The sequence below is a fragment of the Corvus hawaiiensis genome, chromosome 1 (assembly GCF_020740725.1).
Source record: "Corvus hawaiiensis isolate bCorHaw1 chromosome 1, bCorHaw1.pri.cur, whole genome shotgun sequence".
NCBI classification, from domain to species: Eukaryota; Metazoa; Chordata; class Aves; order Passeriformes; family Corvidae; genus Corvus; species Corvus hawaiiensis.
This window is the reverse complement of record NC_063213.1, coordinates 3185001-3209406: the sequence shown is the minus strand read 5'-3', so window position 1 is coordinate 3209406 and position 24406 is coordinate 3185001. Positions and strand designations below refer to the sequence as shown.

At 40.0% G+C, this 24406-nt stretch overlaps 1 protein-coding gene across 8 annotated transcripts in view; it reads left to right on the top strand.

Moving 5' to 3' along the window:
• Window positions 1–24406, top strand: part of ADCYAP1R1 (ADCYAP receptor type I) — a 138026-nt gene that overhangs the window by 106191 nt on the left and 7429 nt on the right. For 3 of the 8 annotated variants that reach the window (XM_048313894.1, XM_048314065.1, XM_048313818.1), the window contains 5 exons: window positions 2183–2243; window positions 6749–6818; window positions 9647–9738; window positions 20301–20354; window positions 23131–23214. In XM_048313894.1, coding sequence (XP_048169851.1) covers window positions 2183–2243; window positions 6749–6818; window positions 9647–9738; window positions 20301–20354; window positions 23131–23214 — 361 coding nt within the window. The remainder of the gene's footprint in view (window positions 1–2182; window positions 2244–6748; window positions 6819–9646; window positions 9739–20300; window positions 20355–23130; window positions 23215–24406) is intronic. The other 5 variants (XM_048314246.1, XM_048314154.1, XM_048314429.1 and 2 more) reach the window with 3 other exon arrangements.

Below are 24406 nucleotides of genomic sequence, written 5' to 3'. Positions count from 1 at the left end.
TTTTCTCAGCTCCCGCGTGTTTCAGCTGCACTCGCACTTCCCCTGACCTGGTGGGAGCAATTGGCACTTTGCAAAGCCAACAGAGGCACTTCCAGACTCTGGATTCAATCCCTGGAGGGCAAAAGCAGCCCCTCAGCTCAGGTGGGGAGGGAGCTGCACTGAAGCAGCACGAAACAAGAGCTCAGCACTTTGCAGCATCTGGATGTTTATCTGTTTCTTCAAATGTGCTGAGATGTCAGTGTCCTCATTTGATTAATGAGAACTGCATATGGCTCTGTTGATCCAGGCAATTTTTCCTTCCTAAATCTGCAATATGCTGGTGAATTCTCTGGATAGACTGCTGTCTTCCTGAGCTCTCTCCTAATGCCTGCTCATAACTCAGGGCAGCACAAGTCAACAAGAATAAATCTCAGCCTTCAGGGCTTGCCTGTTTTCTAATGTTCCTCAGAAGCTGAAAAGGAGGTGATGAAGAGATATAAATCTTTTGATGTAAAGAAAAGCAGTGTGAGTATTTGTATATTCATGCAGCAGATGGTTCAAAACTCCAAGCTGATCTGAAACGTGGGGTTTTTAACTGTATTTTTATGAAACATTCAGTTTTAATTCTGCCTTCCTGCACATTTTACAGATTTGGAGCACTATTCAAAGCATCAAAATTTATATAGAGGAAATCAGTGCAAACTAAATAAAACATGAGACCCATGTTTCACAGATTCATAGAATGGTTTGGATTGGAAGAGACCATAAAACTCATCTCATTCCAATACTCCTGCCATGGACACCTTCCACCATCCCAGGTTGCTCCAAACCTCATCCAACCCAGCCTTGAACACTTCCAGGGATGAGACACCCATAGCTTCTCTGGGCAAATATTTGATATTTCAAGGTTAATTTGATAAAGTTAAAATTAAAATTTGATATTTAAAAATTAATTTTAGCTCCTTTAAGGGCACAAAGATCTCAGTGTTTTCTAGGTGTTCACCTGTGAGAAAAGTAGACTTCGACTGAAATTAAATATGCATTTCTTCTCCCCAAAGCCTGTCATTTTATGTCTTTATATAATTTTCCCTTCAATTTTTTCTCTGTGTGGTTGTTTGAAGGGGGAGGACTCCATCAGTCACCCAGGTCTAACAGGGATATTTTTATTTCTGATGGTGGGAATATGATTAGACTGAGACTCGTCTAAGTGGGTTCAAATGGGTTACTAATTAATGTGACATCAACATAGCCTTGCAAAATGTATGAAATATAATTGTTCCTGTCAACTCGCCACAGTCTCGTTCACTGCTGGGAGATGGGGTTATCAAGGTCCTTGTTTTGTTTGCTTTTAAGCACTTTATTTTTCCAGAGGTGCCTGAACAGGTGCCAGTAATTTCTTAGTGAAAGATTTTATTTTCCAGACAGTGGAGATCCAACTTGTCTTGCATAAATGCATTATTTTATAAAAATATTTCCACTGAAAAATCACACTTTTAGTTTTTTCAGAAAGGAAAATAAATCCAGGTTTTTCAGTGGGTTCTTACTGTTTTAATTAAATTTGTATTTTACATGCATTTTTTGAAAGTGAAGAAATGTCTGAAATAGGAATTAAATCCTTACTCCAACATTCTCTTTTTGGAGTCTGTTCTTGTGTTTTGGTATTTTTTTAATGAAAAAAATTAAATATTCCTGTGAGCTAAGGAAACTTCTTTTCTATGGATTTGTTTTGGTTACATAAGTAAAGCAAAACTGGTTATTTACACAGGAACAGAACAAATGCAACATATGTAAATCATTTACAACAAAACCACAGAAGAATACACAGAATCCAATAATGCCATTCCAGCTCAACATCTGGCACTGCAGTTCTTGCCTGATTCCAGTAGCTCTAGACATGGATGTGGCTGATTCTGTTCTGTCCAGACTTTGTTTGACTCCTCATGCAGCAAGATGTAGCAAAACATTGAGCAGTAATGACCCAGAACAGTGTCATTCTTTCCTGTTATCAGTTTTCCTTCTGCAATCCCACCCCTGATTGAGATGGATATTTCTAGAGCTCTGAATTAACTCAGTAATTTGCATTATCTCATGCACGAGTGCTGTTAGGAAGCAAAACCTCAGTGGAGAGGTTGCATCAAATGCTCACTGCTGAATATCAAGTGTGTCTGGAATGTTAATGGTGTCACTGTTTTGTCCTGTGCAGGTACCCCAACAATTTGTGTCACTGTCTGGGCAGTGCTGAGGCTTCACTTCGATGACACTGGGTAGGTGCTGCTGTGTGGGAAATGATTTCAGGTGCGTCCAGCACCATGGCAAGGGTGCCACAGGAATGTGATGATCGGAGAGCACAGAATCACAGAGTGAAAGAATCATTTAGGTTGGGAAAGACCTCCAAGGTCATCGAGTCCAAGCTGTGCCCCATCCCCACCACGTCACAGAGCCCAGAGCACTGAGTGCCACATCCAGGTGTTCCTTGGACACCTCCAGGGATGGGGACTCCAAACCTCCCTGGGCAGCCCCTTCCAATGTTCAACAACCCTTTTAGTGAAAAAAATCTTCCTGATGTCTAGCCTGAACCTCCCCTGGCACAGCTTGAGGCCATGTCCTATTTTCTCCTTCTATTTCTGGCATTGATTTGTGTACAAACATAGCTTAGGTGCAGTGTTCAAGTAAATAAACTTTCCTGTTCATAAAGAGCCACAGTTCGATGTCTGTGCCACCCCTGCTCTGGGGAATTCCTAAAAGAAGATTCAGGCATCAAACCTGTAAACCTGCAGCTGACCCCATTCCCCTTTCCATTAAATTACTGGAGCCCAGGATATGGTTTGTCTCATCTTACAGGAGCTGTGAGTTGAATCCCACATAATTCTCTGCTTCTTTCCCACTGATTGTGGAGGAAGATGAAGGTGATAAACTCAGCTGTAGAAATTATTGGAGACAAATCTAATACAATGAAGGAAATCTGCACAAGGCATTGCTGAGCTTTGACTTACTGTGGCAATTAGGAGTTTAGCTTCCCACTGAGGAGGGTTTTCCATGAATCTTGCAGGGGAGATGAATAGGGGTGAGACAGAAATCCACATTCTGTCTTCTGTGTGGAAAAAAAAAGTTAAACTATTTCAGAAAGAATTCAAAAGGGTAGGTCCTTCCCAAATTTTCTCTTTTGGCAAGGAAAAAAAGCTGCAAATATCCTGTATCCCTTTTCTAAAGGACCAGAAGGAAAAGCTGCTCCCAGAGATGCACCTGCATATTTTGGTAGTCAGGATCTGCTCTGATAGAGCAGCAACTGTGGCATGTAGGAATGGATGTGTATTTACACCCTGAAAAGACAAACTTGGCAAGGCTTTTTTCAGGAGAGTTATGTTTGAACTTGGTGAAATGTTAGAAAAAATGAGGCAGACTGAGTAAAATTTCAAAAATCAGTCAGTGGTTCTTTGAAAACACAGAACTGAGGGGCAGGCACTTCGTACCCAAATCCCATTTCCAAGTCATTGAGGCTTATGCTTTAATTTTGCCTAATACTGGAGATACCTGGATCCAAAATTGCCACAAAACTCATTGTTCTGTCAGGTTTTATTCATCCTTGTTCTTCCAGACTCTCTCTGGAAAGCACATAAAGCCTTTCCTCCAGTGGGCATGCCAGTGCTTTGACCCAATGTTCTATTTTGACATTAAGACAAATTAAATCATTTCTTTCCATGCAAAACAAGCCAGAAACCCCTGTTGTGTTATTATTATGATTACAACACTGGTCCTGAAAGCACTAATTTCTCTTACAAGTCCAAATAGCCCTTGCATTTTGCAGGTAGGAGAATGTCTCATAGAATGAAAAAGAAGAAATAAAAAAACAAACAAAAAGGTTCCTTGTATTTAGAGAAGCTATTTAGCATGCAAGACATTCAGACAGGTTCTAGCTGAGAGTCTCAGTGGTTACTTTTTGTAAGTCAGCAAGCATTGTTCTGGGAGTGGGGGAGAAGCCAGCATGAGCCTGAAAACATTGCGGAAATTACTGAACCGGAAAACCACAGTGGCAAAGGCATGGACTGGAATACAGGCTCAGAGCCCAAGTCCCCTCCTGCCTGTCCCTTATAAAACTGGCAGAGCTCCCTCGACTTCAGCTTCTGACTTCCATCACTGTAAGTGACAGGATTGAGGAGATAAATGCAACTGTTGATCCAGAGCTCTGCTCCTGATTTAACAGGAGTTATTCCAGACGTGCACCAGAGATGTAGCAGAGATCAGACTCTGGCCTTTGCAAATGGAAATCACATCCTTTCCCCAGCCCTCTGCATCCCTTCCCTTCATCCATCCTGGAGAAGAGTCTTGCACTGTAGGGAAGCATTTGACAGAAATTAGGGAGCTTGTTTACATAGTACAAAAAATTCCAAGCATTCTGTTGTGCATTCCCACTTGTTTATCTGAGGAGGAGATGGTGGTTCCTTGCCCCACATTTATCCTGTAGGTGTCACAGGGACTGGACAAAAAAAATCCTGGAAAAAAACCTCTCGTGAGCTTAATCTGATTCATTGTTGACATCTACAAGGAGGAGGTTGGGAATTGAGCTTACTGGGGACATGTCTTGTAACAACAGAGGAGTGGTCTAAACAAAGGAAAAGGTCTAAGAAGAGGAGAAATAAAAAGCAGAGAGGTCTAAGAATAGGAATTTGTAGGGGATGATGTATCACCCTAGAGTACACATTTCAAATACCTCAGTATGGGGAAGAAAACCCCAAAATGACCACCAAGTGTCTCTTTGTCCCAACCAGATTTTGGGATAATTAACTGGGCTATTGGTGTCTACAATCCAGATGACTGGAATCAGAGGAGGCAGATTCCTATCCCTGTTGCTCCTCGTTCCTACACAGACAAATTGCCACACATCGGTATCTACTTGTACAGCTAAATTAATATGAGAATTTGCCCAGATTCTTCCAACATTGTTCAGTTCACCAAAAACTTCCAGGTCAAATTTAATGTCCTTCATAAGGAGGTTGAGCTCGAAAATAATGGATGTTTTCAGTAGACAACACCTAATTGATAAATACAAAGAATTTGAAAGATAGTTGATGATTTTAGGTCCGTACAATTGTTGATCACTGAAAAAAACCCAGATTTCCAGACTGTGGGTAAGGCAAACCCTCTGAGCATTTATCTTCTTTCAAATATTTTAAGTTGGGCATCCAAAGTAAGGTTACTCGGAAATATTAATTTACAATTGAAAATCTCAGTCATCAGTCCCATAGATTTTGGGTGGTTTCAGGTTTCCATGCTTTGCTAACAGAAGCAAAAATACATCATTTTGTGTAAATTTGACACTCCACCTCTAAATTTTCTCAATTCTCACCAGCTGTGCCACACACATCCTTAGTGTTGGTTTTGAGAATCCAGTAAAATAAACATTCTTCATCTGAAATGAATAAATAAATTGTTCAAGTGAAAATAATGAATACTGTTTGACTGAAAATAATGAATATTGGTCAATGGAAAATATAAATTTAACTGAAATTTTTAAACCAGCCATCACTCAGCCGTTTGGGATTTCTCTCACACGCACTTTGATGATGGGATTTTAGTTCTGCTTCCTCACTTTTACGCATGTGTATAGTTTTGTGTAAAGATTTTCACTTTTCCCCCAGATGCTACCACGCAACCATTTAAATGACACACAAGTTGTCTTAAACTCTCATGAGACCAGCAGTGTTCTATTCCTGTATGTTCTTCCCAATTGTTTTTTGTCATTTGACAAATGCACCGTGACAGCCTCTGCTGGGACTTTGGCTCTTTTCCCAGTGGGAAGGAAAAACTCCTTTCTCAGAACTGCAGGTACAAAGTAGACAGATTTCTGTGATTTAATATTTTCTAGGGGGAAGAAAGTGGAGACAAATGAAAGAAAATTTTTAGCTGACAAATTCCTGATGACTTAAAAGAGTCATTAAGACATTTCTCAATAATAAAGAGTAGTCAGAGGCTAGGAAATAAGATTCTTTTTGTTATTATTGACCTCCTAGCTCTAAAAATGTATGTTAACATTAAACCCTATTTGTACATGAGTCCTATATTTGAATGTCCAAGTGCACTTACATGAAATAAACTTCTGCAGAATCCTTTGGTGATTCCAGAGGAAGGGTTTAAATTCTGGAGTAGAAATGTCATTTTATTTATGTCTACTCACCAGCCACAGCTTAACAAATTAGCTGACCCCAACTGTTGGCCAGTATTTGATCCTTCTCAGATGAATCCTGGATAGGACTTCCAACCCAATGACTGGAAAATGATTCCTATATGTGAATACAACCAGGATCCTGGTGTGTAAGAATGCTTGTGTCAGGGTCAGAAGCTCACATTCGTCTCTGTTAACCCTAGAAAAATAAGTGAAACTTCAAATTTTGGAATAACCATCTCTTACTCTTCAATGTATCCCTGAAGTTTTGGGTTTTTTTTAAAAGAGGCAACTTCACAATTGTAGACACAGAAACACACTTAAATGGGTTTTCCAAAATACTTAAGCTGTTTAATAAGAAGTTCCATTGAAACTGCCACAAAAGTATTTCTTTTACTTTCAGAAAATTGTGGAAAGGCTGTAAAAGAAAGCTGCAATAAGACAAAGTAAAGAACTATCACTTCAAACTTCAATAAAATAATTCAGCTGCGAAACCAACCTCTCGCATTCTTCCCCCTTAAAAACAGTTTTAAGCTCATTAATTTCTTTGTTATGTCTTGTTTTCTTTCCTTCTCTTCCCCCATCCCATTCTTTCCTTAACGACTGCAGCTGCTGGGACATGAATGACAACACTGCCTTGTGGTGGGTGATCAAGGGTCCCGTGGTCGGGTCGATCATGGTGAGTAGCACTTGGAGAATGTGAGGAATGACACAACTCTTGGTTCTTAATTAATATAAGTAAGAACAATTTATTAAAACAAAAATCAGCAAAAAAAATGCAAGTACAAAAGAATTATAAAGCCAAAAAGAAAAACGGGTCTGCAGTGATTAGAGATCTTGTTGGCCGAATGGGCTCAAAAGTCCCAAAGCAGAGACCTTACAACGCTGGGGTGCCTTCAGCTAGCCCAAAGTCAGAGTGGTTAAATTGCCTTTTGAAAGAGGTAGAGGCCTGTGCTCCCAGCGTCAGGCATCACCAGCAGCCCGTCTGAGGTGAAAATTGCACCTCTGAGCTGGTGTCCAGCAGTTTCACAGAGTCTGGGTCCCGCCCATGAGCGCCCACTGTCCAGCCCCCATGGTCCTGGATGATCGGTGGTGTCTTGAGGTGAGGTCATCTCAGTCTGCCAATGGCTCGTTGTTATTTAGGGGAAAAATGCCATCGGCTCCAAAGGTGGGAGAAGCCCTCATTAAAATTCCAGGTTGCCACAGTGGGCCAGGTTCTAAAAATAGCTCCCTGTCAGTTTGAAGGTCTCCTTTTTGGCAAAGCTCAAAACTCACTTAAAACTTACACAGGTTAAGAACACTTGGTAAAAGGTTTAAAACTGGGCTATAAGTATTTCAGAGAACTCTTAAACACAGGGTAATTAACTTGGGCACATACAGGAATTAAGACATTGTGGGTTTTTACACTTTTTAGGGACTAAAGAGGGGAACAAACTTGTGGAACTTTATTAACAAGGGATTTTTAACGAGGAATTATGTAAAACACTTAATCAACTAATGAGGGGAATAACTTTGGAACTTAATAACTCTTAACTGGGTTGATGGGTAATTTGAATAAGCGCTAATTAAACAATTAACTATTAAAAGTTGAAAACACTTAATATGCAAAGGCCAACACTCCATTTCAGATATGACAGAGAAGATACTTCCTCAACTCTCCTGAGGACAAATAACCAATTTAAACCTCTTCAAATACTTTACAAACTGTGCGGCATCCCTGTGCTGGACTGGTGGGAAAATTCTCTAAATTTCCACTGTTTTCCACCCACAATGCTGAGGAATTCCATTATTGAGAAGAATTAATGCGAATTAAATGATGGAGCACTGCCTGCAAGCAAAGACTCTGTAGGAAAGGAGTGGTTCAGTTGCTTAAACACAGACACAAATGCTGTAATTAAGACCCCAGAGCATGTGGAACATTGGTCTGGAGCTGGCAGACCTGTCTTAGGATGTATGGAAATTCTGTGCCTGTTGGGGTGTCAGCTGAAGGCCAAGTGGGACAGCCTGGGGCATCTAAAAAAACATTAAATGTCAGTGGCAAGGAAAATGCACTCTGGCTGAATGGGATTAATTTCAGAGCTACATTTATCTAATACTAGCTTTAAAATAGTACTTGGTCATAGTGCAAGATGCTGAATTGTCAGCAAGGTGTCTGAGCTCTCTTTAAGTGATGGAAGTCTTGCATTTGGCTCAAATTATATCAGATACCTGCACATGGAGGACTGAGAGGTTCTAAAGTGCCCTGTTTGGGCTTCACAGAATGGATAAAATTGGAAAGGATCACTGGAAGTTATCTAGTCCAACCTCCCTGCTGAAGCAGGATCCCCAAGAACACATTCCTCAGGATTGTATCCAGATGGATTCTGAATATCTGAAGAGAAGGAGAAATTCTGTTGCTCCAAGTAATATGGGAATTTTAAAATGCTGTTATTCTCCTGCAGTTAGGAAAATAAATTGAGCCCCTGGACAATATGGTCAGTGGTGCCTGAAAGTCCATCAGGCTTGCCACATGTGTCTCATTCAGGGCACCCTCAGTTGTTCTCCACACTCCAGGGACAAAATTTGGCAGGTTTTCAGTGACTTTTGTGGGAATTCAGGCATCCAGCTCACAGGTAACCAGTAAAACAGGAGGTTTTATCAGGTTTGGTATTTCTCCTTTAAAGTCTTTGGACAGCTCTGTAGAGTCCAGCAATCTTCGGGTAAATCAAAGATAATTCAGCCAATTTCAGCACCAAAACAGAGATGGTTTAATGATCCAAGGCTTTTGTCCATGTATGAATTTCCATGTTTTACAGACACCTTCTACTTGGGGAATCAGTTAAACCTGGTTTCTATTGAAGGCATTAAAGAACCAAGCAACCAGCAAGGGATGACTGGGCTTCTCCATCCCTTTGTAGTCTTGTGACCAGATAGAAATTCCTGGAAAAGATGCTCATATCTAGTTCCTGGTCTCCCTATAGGAGTGTAAGATTTTATAATGGACCGACTTAAATTTCCACTGCTCAGGCTTTAAGAAGCTATGGAGCTGGTGACAGCCAAATCTCAAGCCCAAGCATTGAAATAAACTAATTCTATCATTCTCCAGGTTTTTAAAACCAATGGACACTGCTAAACTGAGAAGTCCTTTGGTTCAGAGAGTGGGAGTTAAAAATGCCTTTACTCTGAGGTCTTTATTTTGTGATTTTTATGTGCAGGGATCTCTCCTTTTACTCTGCACAGGTTGATAATGAAAAATGTTGAAACATTTCCATTTTTGTTTCTCTTGTGCTTGAAACTGCAGAAATTCTGCCTCATTTTAGCTGCAGCAAGGGGGTATTTTTACCTGTAAAAGGGGTGATAAAACCTTTGGGGACTTTCCCCATAACTACTGACCTTATAAAACTTTTAGACTGGTGTTTGGAGAAGAAAAAGAGAATGTAACCAGCAAGTCACTGGGAATGTCTCATTCTCATACTTCGTAAAAGTATGTCATAGTCACAATTTTTTCCTTTTTTTTTTCCCCCTTAGATAAACTTTGTGCTTTTTATTGGCATAATTGTGATACTTGTACAGAAACTCCAGTCACCTGATATCGGGGGCAATGAATCCAGCATTTACTTGTAAGTACAAATAAAGCAGTAATCAATTTAAATTACTGATATACACATAGGAAAAAAACCACAAAGTGAAAAAAAGACACCTCAGCTGAATTTGGCTGATTTTTGAAAAGAGTTGCAGGGTCTATTAAATTACTTTGGTTGACTTTTACTTGAATTTTTCAATCCACCAGCCGTGAAAGTGCATTTTAGTGCCAGCTTTCACCTTTCTTTAAAAGATCTATAAAAAAAGCATAAATACAAGATTAAAAACAAACCCCAACCAAATCTAGAGTTTTTACAGGTCAGTTATCTAAAAATTAACATATTGTCAAGGTAGAAATATTGTTGTTATATTCATGGGATGGTTTGCTGTGCTTCATAAGTTCCAGGACATGGTTCAAAGTTCACTGAAATCAATGAAATTTGGTGAAAAGGTTTAATTAACTTTAGGCTGAATTATAATTTAGGAAGATCCCCTAGAGCTGCTTATGCCCACGTTTCTTGAAAATTTAAATGCATTCCACTTAAGCCAAACATTTCACACACACCCCCCTAAAATTTTTTTTTAAATGCACACAAATCCTAAAATTTTCCTCTAGATGTTTGTAGCTTTGTGATTTATATATATATTTTTTAAGCTGGAATCCTTTTTATTAGTTTCCACCTCATAAGAGGGCAGAGGTTGGCCAGTTGAGGTGGTCGTCTTTATCATTTTGAGTGCATGCAGTCATTCTCCTTATCAAAATTACATAATCCTCTGGAATAAGTAGGATATGTGCCACCACATTTGGTGTTGGCCAAAACTCAACACACATTTGATGTTGCGATTTTTTGGTGAGCTTGAGTGGTTTTTTGTACTCATAAACATAGGTAGGACTATTTAATTTAGTACTAAATTCCTGATGAAAATAGACAAACCATGAGCACCTTAAATAAAACTAAAAGGTGTTGGGGTAAAGTAGGAGGTGCTTATTTTGTAGCAAATACAATTATCCAGTGACTAGTTTCACCCTAAGTGACCGCAATCATAGTATAATGATGTCATCTATCTAAATGACAATTTTCAGGGAAAAATATATCCTCCAGATGCCTATTTTTCTTCCCCCCTCCCCCCCATTATCTAGTTTAGATTTGCATTAAATAATAATATTTTCTACATCGATTTTCATGTCTGTAGCCAGACATCCACTTACTGAAAGCCCTGCCCTTGCATCTTACTCTAAACCGTGTTTCCTCAGCAAAAAATAATGCTTTAAAATGATTCTTCAGGTGGATTTATCTCAGAAATAAAGCTGAGGATGAGAGTTAGTGACTAGGTTAACTTGTGCATGGTCTGCCTAGGGCTTGCATGAAGGCTTCCCATGGATGTGCTGCTGGGAAGTCCTCCCTGAGTCTTAGATTGGAACTAACACCCAAGATGTGCAGAGCTCGTTCTGAGCCTGAATTTTTAAGTGCATGTTTGGTGTCTGCTGCACATCTCACGTATGAAGCAAAGCATGCCATGGGCTCCAAAGATTTAACTGGATTGTTAATTATCAAACATCCTCATCATCTTGGATCAATATGGTGACTGGGTTTTGCTGGTGTTTTTCCTATGTGTATAGTTAGTCACCAAAACCAAGAGAAAACATCATATTTTCTGTTTCATTTGCTGCCATTATTTTTTTCTCATTTTTTTTGCAACTTTTATAACTGGGTGTGTATAAATCGATCTCGCATTGATGTATGTGTTACAGAGTGGAGTGTTGTTTATCCAAACAGATTTGACAGCAGAAAAGTTCACACAGGAACAATAAAAAGGAGTGAAATTAATAATTCTGTGCAGATATACACCAGACAGCGTCAATATTTGTGCAGATATACCCTGTAAAAAGAGAGCTTGCGAGGAAGGAAAACGGTAGATCATAATCTGGTTCTGTCACCATATTGAAATATCTCACATTTAGACTGTGGCTCATATTAAGCATTTTCCATGTTCTATTTTGCTGTTTCAACCTATTACAGCATCATTCCATCAAATTCCTCATCCAGATCTTTATTCCAGAACATCTTTAAGCACTTTCCCTTTAGTAGATGAGGAACAATGAGGTTGAGGAAGGACTTTCAGCCTGTTTCTGAAGGTAATACCACGTGGATCTGCAGCAGGGATTGAGACTCATTCTAATATCAGTCCTCCATTTTTTTGGAATAACCCTTTAGCCAGCTGGGACTTCCCTTTCAAAAAAGAAAATGAAAGACCCCAAAAACTTGGCTACTGACTTTGAGGAGGATTTCTTTTTTTATATGTTTGGCACATATTTAGGTTCAGGTCCTTTTAATGACTATTTTTGTTAGACAAATCTGCCTCTGCTTCTACTTCATAGACACGGTGGTGGTGGTTCTGCAAAGCACTTAAGCCTGTATTTGATTTTGAAAGCCCTGGGGGTGGGCTTAAATTCAAAGATTAATCATATATTGCTACCACTGTGCATTCATTATTAAACTCTCCCACTGGAGAAGTTAGCTGGGAGCTATGACAGGACCGTGGCAGAAGAGAGCACTGCAGGGGAACTGAGGCTTAATTAATGCAGTGTAGCCACTGGAGAATCTAAGATTTGCCTTAAAATAAATCAAACAATCATTTGTATCATTTCCCACGCTTTACAAGCGCTTTACTCCCATAAACAAAATTCTCTCTAATTCTCTCATTGTGTGAAACAATGCCTTTAGGCTGACAAAAACCTGGAACATGTCGCTAATTCCTAAGAATTTTCAGGAGTGGCCAAGTGCTTCCGTGGTTATAAACTTCCATTTCATCAATTTGTGTGTTCAGTCATTCATTGCCAGTCTCATGCCTACTCAACCTTTCCTCATGCTTTAGCTCCCCTCAGAGCTGCCTGCATGCTGCTGATCCCATCTCAGCCCAAGACCCCAAAAACCCACCAGGTACTGGGAGAGCAACAACTCCATCTTTCTTTCACTGATGTTTTCGATAGAAACTCCTCTTTAAGGCTGAAAATATTGGGGGCTAGATTCATCAAAATGCCTAAGCAGCTGAGGTAGGAATTCAAAAAGGAACAGAAGACACCCTTTTAATGATCATTTTAATTTTATTATTATTTTGGGTTCTTTTTCTAAGAAACTTTCATGCTTCCTCCCAATAGTCATCATAACCATTAGTTACTTTTTAGTGTGAGGAGTGCCAGAGGCAGAAGTTTTTTCTTGAAACGTGCCTAGTTTCAGTTAATCTTATGTCAGTCTTGAATAATTCTCCCAAATTAAGCATAGAACAGAAGCAAGATCAGTAATGCAATTTAAATAGATTTTTATCTGAGTGAGAAGTTCTGAGACTCCCAGGTGGTGGGGAAGCATAAAGTGCAATTGATTGTATTCTTAAAGGAATTAAGACAGCTATTAGCATAGTTCAGGCAGGTTCTCACCCCATCTGGTGAATGAGTATCATAAACAGCAGTAATGTGCCACGGTTACAGGCATAAAATGGTTTGGGTTGGAAGGGGCCTTAAAATCATCCAGTGCCACCCCTGCCATGGGCAGGGACACCTTCCACTATCCCAGGAGGCTCCAAGCCCTGTCCAGCCTGGCCTTGGACACTTCCAGGGATCCAGGGGCAGCCACAGCTTCTCTGGGCACCCTGTGCCAGGGCCTCACTGCCCTCACAGTTTAAATTCCATTTAAAGCCATTTCTCCTTGTGACAAGTCCTATTTAATCTCACGGAAAAACTGACCAAGTCTTGAATTAGTATCTATATTTTCCATCCAGCTATAAATTAATTAACGTGATTCTAAACAGAAAGAACCCCCTGATTTTTAGCAATCTCCAATTGCAGTTTGTAGCTATTTTGAAGAAGTAGCAGATTATTTAGGGATAGTTACCCCATGTGCTGAGAGCCAAGGAGCACCACACCAGGAGTCCATGAATTAAATGGGATCTCACAGGCCTGGGGACCACAAACATTTATTCACAACCCTGCAGTGGCTGTTTCAGCACACAGAGCAGCACATCAGGCCCACATTATTTGCATGGATTTATCATCTATCAGTTCTTTCTCTGGACTTTTAGGAAAGGGATAATAAACTAGTCTGGCAAGACTTCACTATTTTTACTGTGAAAAATCCAGCCAACAACGTGTAACCTGGTATGTCAGAATCTGTTTTCGGGCATCCTGGTTTTGGTCAAATTGTTGTAGAGAGAGTACATCACCTCCCCCCCAAAAAAGCCATAGTTCTACAGAAATGCCTACACAAAGCCTAAATCCACGCTGTTATTTTCACGAGCATTGCTGCATTGCTGAAATATTCACTCTAGAGAGAAAATCATCAGCATCACTACCATAAAACACCACAATATTTAGTGGGTGCATGATGTAGACGCATGCTGGAATAACCCGTAAGATTAAAAATACCCACACGTTTGCATCAAGTCTTTGCTTCTTCATTCATTTTCAAGGATCAAGCACATATAACTGAAAAAAATCCTCTTTTTATTTTATTCTGATTTCCAGTTTATCATGACTGGTATAATTTGGGAGGGGGAAGCTTGTTTCTGCTTTTGCTTTGACAGATTCTTCATAAATTTTGTATCACATGTTGAAAACTCAATGAAAAGAAAATAAACCCCACATATATATCTAGCTAATTCAGGTCTACGTCATTCCTCCAATCAGCATCTTGCTGGAAAGAAAGGAGAATCATGGCATATATCATAGGTAGGTATGATTTTACCTATGGTGCAACCTAGAGGGTTAGGGCAGCAAGAGCAATGTTGTAACCCAGATGTTTTGGTAAACAACACTCCTCTAAAATTCACCTCCAAAGTCACTGGACACGCAGTGATTCATTCTGCTGCCGCTTTGTCTTGCTGCAAGTGCTCAGACTGCCAGAATTGATGATTACTGACAGGGTGCCTTGGTGCCAAAAGGCTCATTTTTTGACCAGCAAATGGCAGATGTTGGATGGACAGTGTGTTCTCTAGGAAGACACTGCAATTTCTGACCCCCAGGTACTGCCAGTTGGGTGCTGGGATGCCCAACGACCCAGCAACGAAAGGAACTCGTGTCCTTGGGTTAATCCTTTTCTACCACAGGAAAACAAACTGGAAAACACAGATGATGGTCATTTGATGTCAGTGCATGATCAGCAAGGACCTAGTGCTCATTTCTAAGGAATGCCAGGGGAGTAGATACTTGCTGCTTTGATCGACACTAATTCTTGATGGATTTATTTAAAGCTCTAGAAAAAATGTGCTCATTCACTACTGTACTTTTCATGTGCCCTGCCCAAGGCAAATTGTTATTTTGGGTGCTGATTTGATTATTTTGGTTGTTTTTTATTTTGGAATTTTTGGCTGGGGAGGAGGGGGGTGTTCATTTGTGCCAATCTTTTCAGGTAGGGATTGGAAAAAAACTGAGCGTACTCATTAGGAATGTAAGATCATGTAGGCTGTGTACTATAATTAGCAGGAGTATAATTAACAGGGATTTATTTATTTTCAGATAAAATAATCAAAAGCCCAGTTCTGCTTTGATTATCTATGGTTTCTATTGCTGTAAAATCAAACAGCACAGAATATTTAGTGTGTTTATAATGTTCCTGTGAGCTGTTATTGCTACTGAACAACTGAGGGTAAAATGCACCTAAATCCCTCAGGTGCCTGTGGCAAGGGCAGGAAGATGAATTTATGGTTGTCAAATCTACTTTCCCAACCTTAATGCTGTCCTGTCATCCAGTGCATCCTTTACATTCTTACATAAATGGTGAGATTAGACCTAAAACTATTTCTACCTTGAAAGGGCTTTTGTTATTCCATGGGCCACTTGCCAGAGGGATATTCCACAAGAGCAAATCAATATTTATAAAGGAAATTCTATTCCATTTCCAATGATATACAAGCACCTGACCAGAGCTTTGGTGGGATCTGATTTTGAAATCATGGATCACAAAACTTATTTCTTGTGGTTACAACATCACCTGTGATGAATGCAACATTAAAAAGGGTTCTGCTTCTGCTATTTGGAAACATTTAGAAGGTGGATTTTAGGGTGCAAGGCCTTGGCCTGCACAGGTGGTGTCTGTGTGGTGGAGGCTGACTCCTGTCCTTTTTCCTTTTGCAGTAGTATTGAAAAATAGGATGACTTTGTCTTTAAACACTATTTCTGTGGCTGTAAGGCATTTTTATGGGAAATTTTATGGTTTAAATGGGTATACAGACAGAGAAAAGGACACAACGGTGATTTTTGTTCTTGATGAACCCATGATATTTTGAAATCTGCCTAGGTTTCACATGTAAGAATTCTCTGATGATGACTTAAAATTTCTCCTTGGCTCCATGATCTGTGGCAGCCTTAGAGAACAGTTCTTTGTCCACAATCTGCATCCTAAAAGAGCAAAGCATGGACTTTTTTCCCCCATCTGTCACAAGAGCAAGCCATGAACTGAAAAAGAGCAACTTTGCATCAGAAGAGAAGCCACTAAAAGATGCTCCTTCTCTTGAAAGATCAAGGAGATGTGCAGGTTAGCGAGGGAGAGAATAATGCCAGGTTTTATCCAACAATGCAATTCTCTTTAGAGAAATGATTTTTCCATTTTTTTTCTTAAGAAAACACAGTAAAGCTTGATGCACTCTCAACAGTTCTAACAAGGGCTGGATTAGCCCTAACAGCCCTGTTTCCATGGAGTTTGAGGGGCCAAAAAAAGGCTAATAGCTTTTTATGAGTTCCCATTGAAACGTTAGTGGCATATCTCTGCAAATTTCAGATCTAAACACCTTTCAAAGACAGTACCAAAGCCATCATGGCTTGATTGCCATAACTGGTGTGGAACAGAACTCAGAACACCCAAGCCAGAGGGATTTATAGGTAAGTGCTTGTGTCTGTAGGGTGCCTGTGTAAATATAGGATTTTGCCCACACATGTGCTGTCTGAAACACTTTAGATATCTAAAATTGTTCCAGCCTTGCTGTTTAAAAGGTCACAAATACTTTAGCAATGTGCACGATATAAAGCTTCATATTGTAAAGGGAGAGTGGCTGCACTTCACTGAATTTGCTGTAACATTATACATTTTGCCACACACTGGAGCTTCCTGATTAGCAAAAATAAAGTAGCTTTTGGAAAGAAAATGTAGAAGGGATCTCAAATGTGCTTCTGAAGTCACTGCACTTGGTCAGAGTGAATAACCTAATTTTGATGTGTATTGATAAGCTTCAGTTGTCATGGAGATCAGCAGGAGAGGGAACGTCCAGTGCCCAAGGCCACTCATCTTTACAAATTACCCATGGATTTGGGTGCAGTATCTTTTGTCAGAGTAGCTTCCTTACATCCTGGGAAAGATAATGGCTTTGGAGATTCAGAAAAATTTTCAGAGGATTCAAATTTAGCGTGAGCTAGGGAATACCCAAATTAGAGCATTCTGGCTGTTTGGCCTTTCCCTCATGCATTGCTCATAGCTGAGTTTGCTGTTTGAATGCACTGTTAGACTGAAAGGGATAGATCTGAATGTTTACTTGTCCCCAAATCAGTTTGCACCTCTGATTCTTTCAATCAGTTGCTTAATGTAAAGTTGAAGGTAGAGCTGAAGCAACTGGTCATGCAGCAGTTGATGTGAGACTGCAGGAAATGGGGAATAATTCTGGCATTTCTGATCCTGAATGTGCTTTCAATTTATACCAAGGCTTGATGCCCACCAGCATCCATGGTCTTCCAGTTAGTTTTTCCCACCATTCATATTTTTGCCTCTATCATTTGAGGACAACAGAAGTTTTACTTTGCCCTCAGTGTCTCTGCTTCTGCTTGCCATTGATTTATTATCTTCAGCAGCTGGCACGTTCCACATCCAGTGGGGTTAGTTTTACATCTGGAGAGTTTTTAGGATGTACTCCAAGCAATTACACAGCCTGAGGTAAGGAAGGGACAAGAAAGATGGCACTGTCCCAGTGCAGAAGGCATTTTGATCTGGATAGACAAATTTCTTGTGAGGATCTCATGACTAACACTGTGTGTCAAAGGAACTGTGTGGTGCAGAATCACAGTAATCAGTTTTCCAATAACAAACTCTGCCTTGGAGAGTAAAAGAACATCCTCAAAGGCCACCAGGCTACAGTGGCTTAATACTGAATTAAGCCTCAGTGAAGGTGGTTTAAACAAATGTAAACTACCTCAAGACAGGACCAATCCAAAGCCATGTGTAAAGTTCATATCCCAGTCTTAGTCCCACCTGTATCATTACTGAGAGACTTCCAAACTGTAATTCCTCTTCATATTTCCAATGAAAACACAGGAGTTGTTCAGCTGATTAAACGTCTGCAAGCCCAGGCTTTTTTAACAGAGGCAGTGCTCTCTTTTTTCATTAAGGAGAGTTGTAGAGATGGGTTGTACCTTGAATCTGCAGGGATATTGTATAACATGTAAGGCAGGTGAGTCAAAACAGTGTAATTGAAGCTTCAGAGCTCAAATTATATAAACTCAGTGTTGTTATACTGAGCTGAGCTCTGCCAGCTGACAGGAACCAAAACCTGTCTGTAAGACTTAAAAATGCGCTTCTTGTGTCAGCCTGGGACAATAAACGCCTGTGGGCTTTGCTCATTTGCTATCTTTCACAATGAGCTAAATCCCTTTCTCAGATATTTATGCCTGGATTTGGAGATGCACATTCTTCATTTGAAACAGTGATGTATTCAAGACCATTTAAGAATCTCATTTGTCATGGTACATTTTTCTATTTGAACATTCTATTGCCTGCTGCACCACAGTTATGTTACTGCACCTCCATCAGAATGATTCCACAGTGCTCGACTTGGATCTGTGCTCTGAAGTCAGAGAGAATAACCCAGCTCGGTAAAACAGGAGCTCCAGAGTTAATACAGGGGAAGGATCAGGACACAGAACCTTGAAGCTCCTGTTCATTTAAAGGCTGTTATTGTTGAAAGAATTCTGCCCTCTGCTGCCAGCTTTATTCTCTAGAGCACCAGCAAATACTAAGCTTAATCTCTTCATTATTTAACTCCAAGTGTAGAAGCAATGTTCTCCTTCTTTTTATGTCCGCTCTGTAGAAGTTAGAAAAGCCAAGAATGAGCACTACAGACATGATTTTTGGCTCTCTTTGGCCATTCTGTTTCACCTTCAAGCCTCAGATCTGCTCAAGGGTCACATTTACTGGACAAAAATTTCCAGTTCAAATTCATCTTTGTTAAATATTTGGTTTTAACCACAGCATTAACCTGCAAGCACTAATTCAGATTCGGCCTCTTATTTTGGTTGCATTAGCAGGGAAAAGTGAAGCCCTAGCTAACAAGACTAAGAATTTGGGGTTTTTTTTAGTTAAAAGCTAGAGAAACAGAGTTTCTTTTTTTTTCTCATGAAGAGTACAACATTGATTTTATGTTTAGCACAACAGCATGGCATCTATCTGGTTTAATAAAACAATCCTGCTGTGGGCTCCTTCCACAGTCAGTAGAGACCTACCCAGTCCAGAGAATAGAATCCTTTAGTACAGCTTATTTCTCTTTAAACAACAAGTTTAAAATAGGTCAGGTAAATCTCACTTAATGGCCTGTTTCTCACTAGTGACTGCCAAGGTGGCACGGGGTGACAAGGAAAAAGGCACGCAGCTATTTTGTTAACCTCAAAAAATAGAGGAGGTACAACTAAAAAACTTTGCTGAGAAGCACCTGTGCTTATTCTGTGTCAGGATGAGGGGTGAATGACTCTGGCTGCACACAGTGGGTCAGAGCTGCAGCCACCGCAGGGTGATGGAATTATAGAGTCTGATTGCTGCTCGCAGAACGAGTTCTGATGTCCAAACTGTTTCCATCTGATCTGTAAGGGCAGGGGGTTTGTAAATGTAGTCGGTGTTTTGGAAGGGAAACGAGTGCAGCTTCAGGGAATCCTCAGCTACTGAGCAGCAAGGAAAAGTCCCCCAGCCTAGAGCAGTATCAGCTGAGGGGAAGTGGGTGTGTGATATAAATAATATACTATACGGATCCACTTTTCAATTTTCTCCTCTCTCTCCCATACAATCTCTCTGCTTCCACTTTGGTTAACTTTCTACTGTATTTTCAATGCTTTACTTCATTGATTTGTTTCTGCATTCCTTCTCCTGCTACTACACAGTTGCCAATCCTACTCGTGGTGAGGTTACATAGAATGAGTGGAGCAGGTTGCACAAAGATTCGTCACGAGGCGCAGTTTTAATTTGCATGAATCAAGTTCTACCTTTATTGCGTTTCCCAAAGGATTCCCCTTCAGCACATTCAGAGACAAGGCACAAACTCCATCATTCCCTGAGTGCTGGTAGTGACCTAAATTCAGAACCCTGACCATTTTCATTATGGATATACTTGGCCTGGATAATGCAGCATAACCTCCTTCCCCTGAATCAGCATGCTTGTTTCACTCCTCTTAAGCACCTCTGAGACATCTAGAATTGAGTTGCAACTCCTTTTGCCTCAGACTTGTGTTCTCTCTCATTTGCATTGACTTGCCAGACGTCCAGGTGTTCGGTCTGATGCAGTGTGGCCTTCAGCCACATCATCCATTGCTCATTTCTTCCCGGGAATGTTTAACCTTTTCTTTCCCCTTCCACCCTAGCACCCTCCCTCTTCCTCCCAGATGCAGCTGCAGTCCCTGCCCAGGACACTTGCGGTGAGACTCAGCTTGTTTGCCTTTAGCTGTCTAAAGTCTCGTACTCAATCTGAGCAGTCCAGTCGTCGTCTGTGGTCACTCGGGGAGACCAGGGCACCTCCGTCAGACAGAGCATCCCCTATGGCTTAGATGCCTCTGTCACACAGGGCAGCTCAGCCTGGAAGTCCCTGCTCTTTCCATGATTGAGTGAGCTCAAGATGGTAGTTCAGTTTGAAATTTGTCTCTGGCACGTAGAGTTAGATGTGACCAATTCCGTTCTCTGTGTGCCTACAGAGGTCTGAGGATCCTGCCCTGATTTGTGTAGTGTTTTCATAGCCATGCTCTCATTCCTATTCATTTTCTTATATTTGTCTATTTTTTCCTCCATTTTTTTTTCTGGTTCCTGCCTCCTCTGTCTCTTCTCTTTTTCTCCCTTTCCTTCCACCAACGTCTGTACTTTGATAATAAATAAATAAATAAAGTTTAAAAAATAAAAGTGGAGGGAGAAAGGAAAGAAAACATCTCTAAATTCTGTACTCTAAAGATTTGGGACATTTTACACCATTCAATATCAGAGAGATGACTCTACCTAAATTAGAAATGGCAGAAAATAAGTGCTAACAGCACTTAAAATATTAAGGTTTTCCTAAAAAGTGCTAGCAATATTTTCCATCCCAAACCTGTGTGTAAGTATCCCCTCAGTGGGTGGGGAGCAGCAGTTAATCCTTAGATAATATTTTCAAAATCAAGTCTGGTTTTTTTCAATAATTCTAGTAAATACCAAGTGCTGTCACATTAGGTCTATTCACCAGGAAAACCTATTAAAAAAATCAATTCCTGTCAAATAAAACAGGGCATAAGCAGTAAAGGAAACATGGATGGGAATTTATTTCTAGGTTTCCATAGCAACATTAAGTATATCATTGAAGACCACAACCCCCTACAACAACCCATGGCTAAGACTTTTAAAAGTGATTATTGATTTTTAGATGTTTCATTTTCAGGTTCTGTACCTTAATATGCCTTGTAAATGCTGCTTTTCAACACAGGCTGAGCAGCCCCCTTGTGGTAAAAATTGGTCTGAGAAATGTGTTTCAGATCAAGTGATCAAAAAAATGAGTGGCACTCAAAATCCGTAGTCACTTCTGAAAGCCTCAGTCAAAGTAAAATGGAACTATCTCTAAAACCTCCTTCCTCATTTCTGTTCAGTCTTAGCTGACAATTAATGCCCAACTCAGCTCTGTGAAAAACAGGTGGTTGAAAAATTTAGCACAGGAATTGTAATGTAAAAGGAGCAGTCACTTTCATATTTACTTCCTCAGCAACATCCGAGAAATGAAATTCATTTTACGAGTTGAAACAAGTTACTATTTCTATTTTCTGGATGTGTGCATGCCACAAGACTGTGTTTTTTCCAGGTCTTATACTGTAATATTTAAAAACAACGCAGTTATCAGGCTTTAATTATCCAAAAGGAAACAAAACATAACTCCAGTAATGGGGATTGACTTAAAGGAGTTAAAAGTGGGGAGAAATTTAGTAAGCTTTCAATTTATCCTGGTTTACTGTTCAGATTATAAATTCCATGAGTTGTAAACACAGATCTTAGACTGTGTAACAGAAACAGAGTTTGGTTTGTTTGAACAAGCTTAAATATTTGCCTTGAAGGCAATTGATTTAAAAATCAACATATTATCCTTTATAGTTTAATGGAGGTTCAATCAGTGATGTGGGGTGTTCATCCCATCCTAGAGTGGACATCTAAAACAGGTCAGATGTACCCTGGCCAGTAAGTGTGTATTTCTCTCTCAGCTATTTATTCTGGTGATTCTCAGGGTCCATTTTACTTAGACATCCATACTGTAAACATCTAACCTTTCCTGAGGTGAATCCCACCAAAATAACCACATGTTGAAAACAAAACAAAACTTCTCCCCTTGAAAGTCGACAAAAAATCATTATTTTCAATTCTCATGGTTTTCAGCCCCTCGTAACAGATATAAAATCTCTTATAGGATCCCTCCAAATGCCTTTCCGTGTTTCAGATTACCCTTCTTAGTGGCTGATTTAAATCAGCCTCTCCTGGCTGGTTGTAAAGCAGCTATTTTGTTCTCTGTAGCAGCTGTTCCTAGAATCCAACATGCAGGGATCAAGGTCCTGCTCCACAGTGTATGAGCCTGTTGCTTTGATGACCACACTGTCTCAGTGTATGTGACAAAAAATAAGTGGTACCTCCAAAATTACCAGCCAGTCATGCAGATTCCATTCTGAGCTCCCTCCCCATCACCAAGGATGATGGATGAAAAACTGCTTTGGTGTCCTTACTAGAACTCTGCTAAAAAGAAGGGATCCACATTACAATAAAAATCAGGAATACCTGATCCAATTCACCTTAGATTGATCCCCATCCTACAAGTTTATGTTACTCTCTGATTGTTCTCCACGAGCATGCAGTCAACTTTCATTTAATATATTGTTCTGTTACCCTCTGTACAAGGCCAGACTGCACAGGTCGTGTGCATTTTGGATGCATAGCGCTGCCCGCCTGCCTTCAGGGTGTTCGAGTTTTGGTTTGTCTGTGAATCAGCACATCACAACAGCCAGCAACAGCCAATGCATTTTAATTTTAGTTAATTCTTTAATTTCTGCTTCAGTCAAGCAGCTGGTTCGTGCTGTGACTCCATTCTGTCGTGTCCGCTTTCCATCTTTGTGACGTGTCTCATGAAATGTGTTGAAAGTGACCTACCTTGGCCTGTTCACAATATGCTGAAAAAAATGCTAATCTTGTCATATTTAGCAGCTGCGTTCAGAAATGCTACTGTAAGCCTAAGAGGGCTAACCAGCACTCTTGCAAGATGTCAGAACTATCAACCATTACCCTGTAAGTGTACGCACTCCTGTGACATTACTGTGTGTGTATGACGCATGTTGCAGTTAAATGAATGGATGAGAGCAGAGGGGAAGTAACCAGAGAGCAAAGCATTCATTTAGTTCTTGTTGCATGTAGAATTTTTTTGTTCTTGTTCTGTGCTTTTGCTGATGCGCCACGATCGAGGATTTGAAGGTTGTTTTTTTTTTTTTTTGTTTTGTTTTTTTGGGTTTTTTTTTTGTAATTATGGCTGATGCTATTTATGGTTTTGGGTAGTATCTGTACAGAATTAATAGCTGCTCTTTATTGTACAGCAAAAAGGTGAGAACCTTCATACTGAGAGAAAATGTTTCACCTGAAAGTTTCCTAGAAAAACTGGGTGAGATTGAGTCAATCAGACGCTCAGTGGGTATAAAACATCTTCTGTTCATTGCACTGAGTGAAGTTAACTTAATAAACACCCAGGTGTGAGGAAAGGCTAAAGTTGACCTAATATCAAAATGAATTGTGTCTATCAGAAGTTATAGAATCATAGAATCATTGAGGTTGGAAAAGACGTCCATGATCATCACCTTCAGTCCGACATTGTCAAATGTCATTGCCAAATATAGAGTGAGGCATCCAGAAGAATGAATAAATGCCATTCAGCCAAGAGTTGTGTGAATTAATCACCATCCCATAGTCCACCTGACTCCTTGCTCCTGGCACAAATAACCCACAGGTTTTCACAGATTCCTGGAGTCATTAGGGATGGAAAAGAGCTTCAAGGTCATCATCTCATTTTGTTTAGATGAGGTGCAATTTCAGATGTTTTCTGATGGTCAGTCTCCTGAATTTCACGGCAGTTTTTTTAAGTGTGAATCAACACTCAGAGATGTCCTCACACACAGACCAAACACTCCAGGATTTTGCTAAAGAATATTTAGTAGTTATCTTTGACACCATTAAGGAAAAAAATATTACTTTATAATTTAACTGCATATATAGTTATGGGTTTTTTTAGTTAGAAAAAACATTAAAGTGAATTTTTTATATGCTTTCATATCTCTTTGAGGTATTTAAGAAATAGACCAATGAAGATGCTGAAAAATATTCAGTCAACAGACTGGAACTCTGCAAAAGCAGATAGAAATAGAGGAGAGGAAAACAGCAGCTCCATATTCTACACAGAGAGCAGCTGAAGACTAAGAACAGTTAGGTAAAA